Source organism: Brienomyrus brachyistius, chromosome 9 (genome assembly GCF_023856365.1).
Source record: "Brienomyrus brachyistius isolate T26 chromosome 9, BBRACH_0.4, whole genome shotgun sequence".
Taxonomy (NCBI): Eukaryota; Metazoa; Chordata; class Actinopteri; order Osteoglossiformes; family Mormyridae; genus Brienomyrus; species Brienomyrus brachyistius.
The window spans coordinates 5,007,354-5,020,968 of NC_064541.1; the positions used below are offsets into that span (position 1 = coordinate 5,007,354).

General features: G+C 45.3%; 1 protein-coding gene and 1 long non-coding RNA gene across 2 annotated transcripts in view; one reads left to right on the forward strand and one right to left on the reverse strand.

The window, feature by feature from the left end:
- The window catches only part of LOC125748368 (uncharacterized), a 29,005-nt gene extending 19,942 nt beyond the window's left edge, over positions 1-9,063 (reverse strand). The window contains exons 1-2 of the long non-coding RNA XR_007399526.1: positions 7,443-9,063; positions 5,467-5,558 (exon numbers count right to left, since the gene is read on the reverse strand). This is a non-coding gene — a long non-coding RNA (uncharacterized LOC125748368). The remainder of the gene's footprint in view (positions 1-5,466; positions 5,559-7,442) is intronic.
- A 721-nt stretch (positions 9,064-9,784) lies between these two features.
- Positions 9,785-12,066, forward strand: LOC125748325 (transcription factor SOX-4-like). Its single transcript, XM_049024344.1, has one exon. The coding sequence runs from the start codon at positions 10,364-10,366 to the stop codon at positions 11,483-11,485; it is 1,122 nt and encodes a 373-aa protein (XP_048880301.1). The 5' UTR covers positions 9,785-10,363; the 3' UTR covers positions 11,486-12,066.
- Positions 12,067-13,615: the final 1,549 nt, after the last annotated feature.

Below are 13,615 nucleotides of genomic sequence, written 5' to 3' on the forward strand. Positions count from 1 at the left end.
CCCAGCCCTGACCATAACCATAAGTAACCAAACAAAATACGAGAGTTTTTGCATTTTTACTTTTTTCATTGCAGTCACGGATTTTTTAAAAATACAGTTTTTCTATAAGGTAAAAAAAGGGCATTCATCATGTTATGGGGACTATTTGGTAAGTTATAACTGGACACACACGCACACACACACACACACACACACACACACACACAATGCAACTGGCCCAAAATGTGCAAAATATACAGTTTATATGAATATATTTATGGGCCACTACATTTCCATTTATTTTTGTTTAACAGACCTGCAGCTTCAGTATCATAATGGTCCCTTTACAGCTGGGAAAAAAACATGCATTTCCACCACACTTCATACGTACTGCACCCCCTCTGTCTCTAAACAGCAGTTTGTTTTTTGTTTGAAATGCCCCGTTGCACAGAGAAGGCATGCGATCCAAAGGACACGGAGATGGATTCCCTGGTGTGTTTCCCCGTGTGACTCGCTGTGCGTCTTCCCCATTTCCAGTGTCACTCGCCCCACCGGCGCGTCCACTTTCCATGTTTGCTTTTCAAAAGCTCTCTTCGCGGCGGTCATAGAGTCACGGCTGTAGCCTCCCGTGGCCTAGGACTGCAGAACCGGTGCGTGGCGATCCACAGGATGAGCGAGGAAACAGGTTCTGATGGGACAAGGCAGCTGAGCCGGACTGCAACCTGGAGCACGATCCCAGCTGACAGGATACAAGCACATACTTCCTCCCAAGCTTTACTCACCGCAATTAAAACAAAACGGAAAAACAAATAGATAAACATTCCTGCAGCAGGGTTCAGAAGCTGGGCGCCAACATTCGAAAGAACCAACAAACCCCTTGGAGACTGGGGCGCCTGCACCGCTAGTCGCATCTCGTGCCCGGGCTTGGACGTCGCTCGCTCTTCTCTTGCGACCGTCTCCAGTCGTCCTCTTCAAAGCTTTCTGGATGAGAAAAAATAAGGTGGCTGCAGCAGAGGAAAAGTGATATTCTTGAGCGTGGAAGCAGTCTTCCTCGAAGGACTTTGGGTGCTGCAGTTTATGCAAATGGGATTGAGGAGTTAGTCTTGGAAGAGCGGAATGATTTAAGGATTCCGATGCTGGAAGCATGTGGGAAGCTGAAGGCAGGGTAATTTCAGCATATGAATTATTCAACCCCCCGCCTGATTCTCCCAGTCGGTTACCGCTGTAGCCGTCTCTGCTGCGCTTGTGGTTTTTACTCCTCTGACTGCAACCTTCTTTCAGGATCGAACATCCGTCCCTCAAGGCCCAAGCGTTTGAAATTAGCAGAAACGAAAATATACTGTTGGCACAGATCGCTGACTTCTGAGGCCAGCCCTTCCCCCTCGAAAATGGGTTGGGGGGGGGTAAACAACATAACGGAGCAAGACTCTTCATGTCTCGGAGTCAAAAACCCCAAAAAACACGAAGGGTTAAAGAAAAAAACAAAGAACGTGATGTTCTTACTATAATCCAGCAGATGGCTGCATGCTTTGTCCTGTGTCCTTTGTTATGCCCTGTTAGTGTCCGTAGATGCATAGCTTCACCCAGGCAGCAACTGCTAAGCCCGGCAGATAGAAGGGGGAGCGTCTCACCTCGTCAGCGGCGGCGGACGAGATCGGCGCTGCTAACACGCTAATCCGCCGTAAAGCGCAATGATAGCGAACGTGATTGATAACAGGAGGACGGCGGAGGCAGGGAGGGGTGAAGGGAACTGGATAAAACGGCGAACCCGAGGGAGGGTGTATTCTCTCTGGCAGGCAGCATAGTGGAGTTTGCAGTCCGTGGGACTCCCCACACGGTGGCTGCCTGGTGTGTGAACGGGGGGGGGGGGGGGGCGAGGGGGTGATGGTCTCCGCCAGTCGGCTGCCCCCCCCCCCCCCCGCAATTCCAGAAGCGGCTGGGATTGATTTAGGTCAACGTGTCTGGCTTTCCCCAGCTGTGCTTGGCGGCGATGGTGGTGCGACCCGGCCCGCAAAGGCACATCTCTTTCCGCAGCCAAGGTATAGACATGCTGGTGCCAGCACCACGGGTTGGGACGAAACGAAATGGAGTCGGGCCCCGGTCATCCTCTGCAGCTGGCGGAGGGAAGTTCCTTTGTCTGTGCCCAGACAGGTAGTCCTCATCTCATGGTGCCAATGCGGTGGATCATGTCCCAGGCAAGGCAGTCTCATTCCGAGGCGATGAAGCCGCTCAGTCGGAGAACATTCCCAACAGCACGCCATATTCCCTTTTTTGTCGAGCCAACCATATAGATCCAGGTTTCCATCCATTCTGCCCGTCTCAGATTTTCCCTGCAATGGTAATTGTCCTCACCCGAAATACGAGATGCAGGAAAAAACAAGACTGAGAATGCTTGGGGGGGTGGGGGGGGGAGAGGCGGAAAAAACCCCCACAAAAATACACCGTCTTCCAAAAAAAATCCAGTGGCAGCTGTGCCTCTTCCTCGCAGCATCTGCGTTGCCGCACTGCGGCTGGAAACTGCAGCAGGCAGAGCCCTGCCAGTCGCAAACTGTGGAAGACGGCAGCGTTGTGACACGGCAGTCAGCTGATGCGCAGTGTTATCACTCACTGTCCTCTGCAGACTCGGGGACCCACTTGTCTGGGGTTGGGGGGGGGGTGTAGGAAGCTGAGGGTGGTGGTGGGGGGGTGGATGTAGGAGGTTGGGGGCGGAGGGTGTACGCAGGGATGCAGTAGCCAGATGAACACTCCCATGTCCAGCCATGTTGCCAACCAGGCTGTACTGATATCAATCCATTACCGGAAATCGGCGAGAAAGGAGGGAGGTGGGGGGAAATTCCTGGGTTTCTTCTCTCTCTCTCTCTCTCTCTATTTTTCTTCTGCTGCTGTGCCTTCGTTCTCTCCCAATTTCTCATCTCTCTCTCTCCATACTGGCCCTGCGCAGCTCGCTCCGCTGACGAGGACCTCTAAGTTTCTACGCCTCGTCTGCTGAGCTAGTGGCGAATGCAGCCAATCCTCTTAGCTCCACTCCTACAGCTCACTGTAAAACCACTCTCCACCCCCCCAAATCAATTCCTAGGTTTATGCTTGCCACTTCCCTCACCTGGACTCTGTTGTTGGCCTCTACCTGAGTCGGCTATAATGGGAATTGGCTGCATGTGTTTGGGAGAGCTTCCATAGCGAAATGGGCAAGCCCAAATCCCAAACCCAATTCAGAGATTAACTGACAGCCGCACACGTTCCTGCCCATGATTATAAAATGGCACTAAAATGGTTTCAGTAAAATGTCAGGCTGTGGGGCCTGAAATCATTTAACTTCTCATCTATCATTAAAAACCATTAATGTTCTGAAAATAACTTTTAAAAATAAACAGCAAACTAACATTTCCCTTCGCAACTTTGTAGAAATTAGTTGTCAATTTGACCGAAGACTAAATGAGGAAACTCAAATCAATGGCAGGATTAACCATACATCAGCCAACAGTGATAAGTATGTGATGTGCAATTTCCACATACACTCAGTGACCAGTTTAGTAGGTGCACCTACTACTTAATGAGATGAGCCTGCTTTACAAAATCGCAGATCATGTGGATGCAACTGAATATGAACAAGACAGAAGCAGGGAAAAGAGGTTACTCATTAAAGTGACTAAGATATATGATCCAAGAGGTTTTAAATGTGGTGTGATTGTTGGTGTTAGATGTGGTGGTTCCAGTATTTTAGAAACAGCACTATTACACACTACAGTGTGTACAGTGTGTACAGTATGCTATAAACAAAAAGCATCCAGTCAATGGCAGGTCTGTGTGTTAACACACCTTTTTAATGATAATGAGACAGGTCAGAGAATGGTCAGACTTGTTAAAAGTAACTGGAAGGCCACAAGAGCAAAAACCCACAGCTCTATACAACAAAGATGTGCAGGAAAGCTTTATCTACCTTTGAAATAGGTCTGGAGGTGGAAGCAGATACTACCTGGAGCTAGCTTGGTCAATAAGTGTGTCTATGCTTTTCTGCGATTTTTACGGAGTGCCGAGCCCCAAACAACTGAGATGAAATGAAACAGGAAAGTGCATTCCACAATGCCTTTTTATTCTGAGAGGGAGATAGATTTGAGCTGTGAGTGAGGTAATTACTCACATCCAAGGTCAGTTCCAGAACCTCGGGCGAATCCTACTGAGGCGAGGGTGTTAATATGCCATATGTCTTATTAATTGACCAGGATGGTTCGTGTCACCTTGCCAACAACACCCGCTTCACCTGATCTGCTGTTTCCCTGTTGTGGTCTGTTTTCATTTGATTAAGTCTGGTGTGGTGAGCTTTCGGGGGAGAGCGTTGGTTCATCTAACAGTGTCGCGCTCAGAGACAAGTGAGATTATCTGTTCAATATTAACTTACAGGTGGCATCCTGTAAATTTGAATACCAACCTGTTGTGCTCTCAAAAATCAGCAGGTGTATGTTCTAAATAATCATTTTAAGTGACCCATCCAAAAGGAGATGGCCCAAGTTATCTAGCAGTTAATTTATTACAGGATTCTCATTTGATTACCTTTCAAAAATAATCACAACAGGATGTGAACTTTCACTACTATTGATCTGTGATTGTTATGAAGACGATATTGCTCTTTTTTCCCATACACCCTCACTCCTTAAAGTCAGACAACTTATTTTTACATGATCACAACAACTTTTCAACTCAAGTCAATCAAAGCATTGCATTTATTCATTGCTGCAGGATTTTGAAATGCAAAATACACGCTTGTGGTCATAGAGAAAAATATATGAATTATTTCAACACCCTTTTATGCACATTTCCTAACAACTTTACATAAATATTTTCTGGCATTTTAGTTACAAATTATCCCCAACTAACTACTGCTTAACCTTATTGCTCCAAGCAATATGTGATGTTTTCTTCTGTTCATGATGCAGTACTTCAAATTATAATAGCTTGTTCCTGAATAAACATTTTTATTGTTTATTCATTTATATAGTTTTATGATCAAATGCCATTGATTATAACACTGGCACAAGATGTCAAATTAAACAGGTATGTACAGCAATGGGATGAAAAAATAAATCACCCAAAGTACTGTACAGTCACACTGAATGTCACCATATGCAATGCAGATAGAGAAAGGGAAGGTCACTGAAGTGCTGCACTCACATGAAACTACTGAGCAACCGTCGGCCAAACTGAATGAGGCTGTGCATGACGAGCTGATACAATCCATACCAACCATGCAACCACTTTTAGTCAAAAGTGCACCATTTCAAATGTTAATAAAAATGCAGGATGGGGAACTTATTAGACATACAGACATACTTATAAGGTAAAGCCACAAATTCTGGAGCTGACACCAACTTCATAGCCTTGGTTATCATGCCGGGCAGCTGAGGACAACAAATTGTCATATGGAGACCCTCTAAAAAGACTGGCTGGCCCCTATTTCAGCTCCATCCATCGCGTGTCAGGTGTAATGCTTACCTCAGCTCCACTGTGTAATACTGGAAGTAATAAGGGGGATTTCACAGCCTCACAGAACCAATTCCAGATATTTTCTGTCTGCTGTCGGTCTCCTAAACAGCAGCAGATGAGCAGATGATTGAAATGATGCAGGTCCTCACTAGCCAGCTGAGGTGTCCCCACTGAATCATACATAACATTCGTAATAAATGGACACAATTAAGTAAAGTGAGGCAACATCTCTCTGATTACAGGGTGAAGAGGGAAAACATTCTGGGAGAAAATGCTTGATTGATTAATTCATTTTGTCCAAAATCACATACGTATGTATGCTCAACTGAGATATCAACACCTTTTACAAAATTAAGGAATTTAAAAATATGCATTACATAATGCACAATCTAAATGTAGCCTATTATATATTTATATAAAAATACCCCGCATTTCCCTCGATTTCTGAGGATTTTTCAGATATTCTTGGAAACCTTGAAAAGCAGGTGTTCCATACATCACAGCTGAACTTAAAGAAATCAAAGCCTGACACCGACAACACAGGCGCGTCTGCAAGCCAAGGGCCAAAAAGACAGTTTAAAGACAGGGCAGCTCAAACAGCTGCTCTTCAGATAAGATAGACAGAGTCCTTCGCACCTGTTTAAACATGCATATCGTAATATAATGATCAATACGGTTAACTAGGGTATGACCTCATGTAAGTGCATAATACAGATTTACTCTGAATGATCTGTTCTTGATATCAAAAACTACACAGAGCAGAATAAGGCAGTAAAATCAGCTAAAAGCACATATCATTTGCTTCTATCTACTAGATAAGATCCTTCTGTTCTGAAAATGGATATAAATTGGTGCTTGAGGGAGGTCAAGCCAAAGGGGCCGATGGAAGAACTATTGCATTTTCTAACGTGCAACCCGATGGAGTTTTATCATATTATTAATCTATTACTATCTTATGTCCGCTTTCTCCAGTGCACATTTATAAAACCAAATCTCATTTCACAGATGCTTATGGCTGTTTAACAAAAAAATGGGAAGGACAGAAAGTGTAGACCAATGGTGATACCAACATATATATTCGTATAGGAAGTAAAGATATACAAAGGAATGGGGTGCACTAAAGACACATATTTTGAGTTTATGTAAAAGCAACCTCTACGAAAGTATAATTTATTGTCAATGGAATTGTAATAACTGCCTGTACTCTATTGCTTTTCTTTTCAGGGGTCTTGTTTGAAACCCGAAATGAAATATTTCTACCCAAAACGTCACTGGCACCTCCCCCTTTGGATTCCAATTCCGAACCGTATTAAAAAATGGCCTCCTTTTCAGAGCAGACACTAGGAAATGCCCTGTCAGGAATCACCTGGTGTAAATCTGTCAAATTATGTCGTACAGATGATGCGCTTCATCCAATTTATCATGGGCCTGACAGCTTATGAAGGGATTCATACACACTAAATGAGCATAAGCGTTTCCTCCAGATGTGGTATAAGGCAGCAATGAATGCGTACCTGCTCCCACTTATACAATCTTCCATCACGGCCATGCCTTCCCCTTTCCTCTCCATCATATCACATCATTGTTATCCCACATTACAGTAATTGCCTCTCTCGCATGTTGTGAGTCAAATCAATACTCCACAAACTGTTTTCTCAACACTTAAAAAAATGTGATCTCAGATTGTGGATACTTTTTCAAAATAATAGATATAGAATAGACTTTTTTTCCCTTTGTGCCATATAAACACTTTTGGTTGCCTAGATGACCCTAATTACCTGATTTTTTTTTTGGTTTTTAAAAAGATAACACCTTTCAGCTTCAGAAATGCTAGTGAATGTTTCAGAACATTATTATATTATATTATATATATATATATGCACACACACACACACACACACGTGTGTGTGTGTGTGTATGTATGTGGGTGTATATGTGTGTGTGTATAAACACATTTAAACGATCCCGCAACATAAAAAACTCACCGTAAATTAAGCCAGCTGTAAAACTGTTAATGATATTATCAACATGTTTATAAAAAAGACTGGAGTGGCGTTTATATTTTAACGTTATATTTGTTTGTTTTGGGTGGTTTTGTAACGGACTGCGCCTCTTCCCTGAACTGCAGAGCGGTTTCGCGCCAAACCAGCCACGGGCCACACCTGCCGCGCGCCGAGCTTCCACGCGACACTCTCCCGCGCACCGCGAGTGCGCATAGAAACTGAGGAACAGGCAAAGAAGCTCCCATATAATAGTTAAGAAAGGATCATCAATTACTGAGGAGCTTCTAGTCTTCTCCTCAGACAACCCGCTTTCCCTGCGCATGCACACACGCTGGTACGTGCGCCTTCACGTGCGCTTGCCACCGACTCCTTTAAGCTGCTCGTTAAATGCCTGAAATTTGCTTTGATGTTACTCTTTAAACATGCATAATAGAAATTATTCAGGTTGTATTGCAGCTTAAATTCCATTGCAAACAATGTACATTTGGGCTGTCCGTTCTCATTTTTGTTTTTTTAAACGTTATAAACCAAATCTAGCGGCTCCAGATATAAGTGTGAAAACAAGCCTGAATAACCACCCTGCTGGATTTTTAAGTAATAACATGGGCTACCATAAAGGTGATCACCGATTTGCTCGTTCGTTATATGTAAATATAGTTTTAACTGCAATTTATTCTTGAGTATGACAGTAGACTACACGCAGTACTGTTTTCGTAGAAACGAGACAGTGGGAACATTAAATTGAGTTTTCATTATTTTGCGTCCGTGCACGTGCTACCTCCTAATTCACATAGTAATTTATTAGTTACTTGCACATTCAGTTAGTAATATATACCTTTGGGTCAGCATGCAGGGAAAATAGCACATTAATTTATGTCATAAATTGACCTTTACCTGGTTTTGCTAAGAAGAGGTGGCTGAGGGTTGAACCTTTGGTTGTTTACTGAACACATATGGCCACAAACACGATTAAACAGTTCTGTAATTTGCACACTTAATAAACGTCTGAGTTACATTATGTAATTCGCTCAAAGGTCCATGCTCCGGCGCCCACTGAACGCGACTCCTGCAGCCTCGTCCGTCCCTTGGCTCCATTCTGCCATCTAGCGTCGCAGACAAACACAACGCAAGTGCAGGCCGGTAATCAGGCTCCCGCTTCCCACTGTCCGCTCAACCACGGGAGTATGCTTAGGTAACGTGTGACTCTGCCTGCTAATGCCTACGTCCTCCTGAATATCGCTTAGCTCAGTGGAGGAAAAAAAAATCTTAAATGATTTACAAAAAATAAGTTTGAAATAAACTTAAGAAGTACAGCAATCGTGTAATTAAATGTTTAAGATCGCGTGCATAAGTGCATGCGTGCATTGCGTCCACGTGTATTAGATAGAAGAACTAGGCGATAAAGCGATTCGGGGTGCGCTCACAGCCAAATCGCTCCCCTTAAGCGAATCGACAGACTGTGGCTGAGCCCCGTTTTCCATATGAACGCTTTCACTAGGCGCCCCGCCTCCCCCAAGCCCCCGGTGTTCGCGATGGTGCGTGGCCCGCTTGATGTGACAAAGAACCGCCTGCCATTTCAGCGACTCCGCCCTCTAAGACAGTCTGAGTGAAGTCTGTGGGGGACAGTCTTCTCACAACACTTACACGCGATTCAAGACAGGACTGACAAGCAGCCGCTAAGCTTTCCGTCTCTGTAAAGAACACGTACATACTTTAAATAATAATAAAAAAATATATAGGAAACATTGTTTGTCTTACATTATGAATTACGCGATTGTATGTTTTTATTTTATTTTTAAACTGCACAGGGCTGTCTATTTCTAAATAAGAATAGCTTTCTGGTTCTAGATATTTTCCATCATAAACGTTAAAGTATGCACATCCATGCCCCCAAAACATTTACTTACATTTTTTGCAACACATATATATACACGAGTATAGCTACAAAAAACAAAACTGACACATTGCTTATTGAATTGAGAATTTGAATTGAATTGGATTCAGATGTTTAAAAAACCGATGCCATTCTTTACAACCATCACTAGATTGTTCCTTTTCTGGGAGCTTAAATCTAATGTAATTTATTTCCATGTATGCCTAGAAAAAAATGAATAAGTACATAAGCATGTCCCTTTAAAACTAAGTTTGCAGTGTACACTGGAATGAGGTCAGACATAAAGCTCCTCATTGCACACACTGATTGTTATTAGATTTCTTATTCCGCCAATGGGCTTGGGTGGGGCGTGGTTTTGACACAAGAAAGGATAGAGACAGTAGCCGATTGGCTGTTTCCTTTCGTCATTATATGGCTGGGAAAGGATAAAGCGGCGTGAGGCGGAACTGTTGTCTGCTAAAACTTGAGACTGCAGATGGACGGTAGAGCATAGAAAGGGAGAAAGAGGGTTTTTATAACCACTTGGGCTTCCCGCGTGGTGCGAAAGGGGGAAGGCTATGCAAAAAACAGAGGCATCGCTGCAGAAGCACGGGAGAACGACTGGCGACTCGGCGGCGTGCTGAGACGCAAAGCGTATGAGTTTGGGACTCCTGTGCGACAGGTTCGGCTTTGAAACTTGCATATAAGCCGGTGCCTGGGAATTAAGAGACGCGCACCAGCGATTGGAAGCGTTTTTTTTCTCCTACCCGCGGAACTGAATAGCACGGCAGGTACCTGACAAGGAAGTTTTCCCCCCCCCTTCCCCATCTGTTAACACTGCATTATCTGCTGCATGCTCTGGTTTTGTTAACCCGACTCGGGACTGGCAGATAACTTATAAGTGAAGCGGATAGGAGTGCGCAGAGAAGTGAAGTTTGCATCATAGCGAGCTGAAAGCCGAGGGCTGCTCTGCGTCGGAGAGGCGGAGAGACTCCGCTCTTGATAAACTGTGCACACTTGTTACTGAACTATGGTACAGAAGACTAACAACGCTGAGAACACGGAGGCGGTGTTCGCGGGAGAGTCGAGCGACTCGGGAGCCATGGACCTGGACATGGCTTCATCGCCGACTCCCGGTTCCACGGCTTCCACTGGAGATAAACTGGACCTCGGCTGGTGCAAGACGCCCAGCGGCCACATCAAGAGGCCGATGAACGCCTTTATGGTGTGGTCGCAGATCGAGAGGCGGAAAATCATGGAGCAGTCCCCGGACATGCACAATGCCGAGATCTCTAAGCGACTGGGCAAGCGCTGGAAGCTCCTTAAAGACAGCGACAAGATTCCCTTCATTCGAGAAGCGGAGAGGCTTCGCTTGAAGCACATGGCAGATTATCCCGATTACAAGTATCGGCCGAGGAAGAAGGTCAAGTCAAGCAGCTCCAAGTCTGGCGAAAAAGGGGAGAAGGTTACCGGCAGCCCTGGCTCCAAGCCCTCTCTGAAAAAAAGCAGCGGCTCTAAGTCGGGCAAGACGCACAAGATTGTGCTGGGGAGCGGGAAGGCGGCGCTGTCGGAGCCGGTCTCGCACTCGGCGGCGGCGGATCACCACTCGCTCTACAAATCAAAGTCTGCCTCGGCTGCCAAGCAGATCTCCGAGCGGAAAGCCAAGCGGGTCTACATCTTCGGCGGGGGTAGCCACAGCGTCAGTCCCTCGTCTGTCGCCGTGCCGGCCAGCCCCACTCTCAGCAGCTCCGCCGAATCCAGCGACCCTCTGAGCCTTTACGAGGACGGAGCGGCGAGCGGCAAGGAAGGACCGGAGTCCCCCGGCGCGTCCGGCGACCACCACCGGTACACCGGCATGCGGGCGTCTTCGCCAACCCCCTCTGCTTCCCATTCGTCGTCGTCCTCACAGTCCTCATCCTCAGACGAGGAGCTCGATGACGACCTGCTGGACATAAACCCTAGTCCCGGTTTCGATGGCATGTCGCTGGGAAGTTTCAGCTCGTCGGTCTTGGACAGGGACTTGGACTTGAATTTCGAGTCGGGCTCCGGCTCCCACTTCGAGTTCCCCGACTACTGCACTCCGGAGGTGAGCGAGATGATCTCGGGTGACTGGCTTGAGTCGACCATCTCCAACCTGGTGTTCACGTATTGAGCGCGATCCCGACACGGGGAGGAAGAGTGAGATACATAAATAAAAAACCATGCATTTGCGATCCGAAGATCACCCGAGGGGTGCGTTGCACACCTCAAATGTCCTGCTGGAGGAGAGAGGACAGGGTGCGCTGATTAAAGATTATAACGCTTGAGCGAAGGATCAAGGAGCGGGGTGTCGGAGGAGCCAGAGCTGGAGAGTGTTTTTGCCGGCAGAAGAGGGGGGGGAGTCATGCGAGAGCTTTCCCCGATAGGAGCGACTGGGATCCTATTGAAATAAACACTCGGTCTGAACTGGAAAACTGTGATTGATTTGCACGTCGAATGCGAGGCTCCGGCCCGCTACTTTGTATCAATGTTGGACGTTCGGGAACTTTTATAATCGCCACGTGAACTTAAGAGGTACAGAAATAGGCGTCTTAAGCGGTTTCTTTTTTCATCGTGATGAATTTTTGTCAGGTGGGTTGACATTTTAAAAGATTTTTAAAAAAAATATAGAAAAAAAACGCATGTTACCCTGTTCTCTTTGCTGAGATTTCTGTTGACTGTCGGACAGTAAAACTAGTGTTTAGCGTTATTTAACACTAGATTTACCGAGTTTTTATTCTCTGCTGAGAGTCCCAAGGTGTTTGTCACCCCTGCTGTGATTTTCGCAGGTCTTCAGCCCCATCCTCCTCCTGCTTTTGTTGTGCAAACACACCCATTACCTGTGAGGCCTGGCGCATTTGCATTTTTTACTCAGAGTAGCTCAAATCCAAGGCAGGCTAAACCTCTGTGTGTGACATGGAAACCTTCACAAAAGTCTGCCATATCTATACCAAATATCCCACACGCTGACTGACCTGCAAATATGAAAGACGCACATTCACAAAATATATGGAAACACAAGTCTGTGTTATTTATAAAACAAATTGAGTGAAAATAGAATGAAAAGTTGCTAATAGAATGAAATGAATAAAATGAAAACATGCTAACACTTCAGTCTCCAATGCATGTTTGTATATAAATGTCATAAGCTGAGTGAAGTCATGGTCCATGGTTTTTGACATGCTCATACACATACAGAATAAAATGTCATTTCATTTTCATTGGCCATCACTGAATTATAACACCAAAAGTGAATTTTGTTTTTGTGTGATCTCTCCAGCTTTGCATGTTTGGCTGTTCATGTAAAAATTGATGTATCCGTGCCTCAGTTCCAGGTTCATCTCTTCGTCATCTTTCTGCCTTTTGTCTCAGTGGTTACTGTCCCACACAGTCTGTCTATCTTTCAAAGTCTGTGTTTGCAGCGTTTGAAAACCCAGTGACCATCATCCCTGTATTTGGCAATGGAGTTCCTTGGCTAGAAGAATCGGAAACAATCTTCTTTTTCCTTTCCACCCTGTAGATGCTTTGTACAGAACGTAGGCATTCACCGCCACCAAGTCCAGCATGTTGTAAAACACAGCTACTGGCCACTTGCTTGTTGCTGCTCGTACTGAATACATGCGCGCCATTCTAAACACTGACGTGGAGAATTCCTCTCCCTGTGCAGTGTCCTTTGCCAATGGAGGAAGTTCACGGCAAACGTTATTCACCATGCCCAGTAAAGTGAAGCAGTCTGTGTGACAGTGACAGTGAGGTGAAGAAATTGTCCATTGTGACATTTCTCCCGTCATCCAGAAATGACTCCATCAGACTCATGACCACGTTCTCTGCCAGCCTTCACCAAGAACTGTGCTGAAAGTTTCACTCCAGGAGAACACATGAACATAGATGTACAGCTGTTCTCGACCAAGGTTCATTGTCCATGCAGTATATTTACATTTACATTTACAGGATTTGGCAGACGCCCTTAGCCAGAGCGACTTACATAAGTGCTTTGAGACTCTGCAATGAATTTCCGATGCTAGCTCAATAAGGACCCCAGCTACGAATACTATCTCTGAGAACGCCATTGAGTAGTGCAGAATTTTTATTTTATTTTATTTTTTTAAAACACACACCAGAAAAAGAGTCGAGTAAGAATATAGAAGTTCTACGTCAGGTATTTCTGAAAAAGAAAAGTTTTGAGTCGTCGCTTGAAGACATTCAAGGATTCAGCTGTTCGGACATCTAGGGGGAGTTCATTCCATCAATTAGGTGCCAGGAC

What these genes read in the sequence shown, in the direction of transcription:
- LOC125748325 (XM_049024344.1), top strand. Translation starts at nt 10,364, where the DNA reads ATGGTACAGAAGACTAACAACGCTGAGAACACGGAGGCGGTGTTCGCG.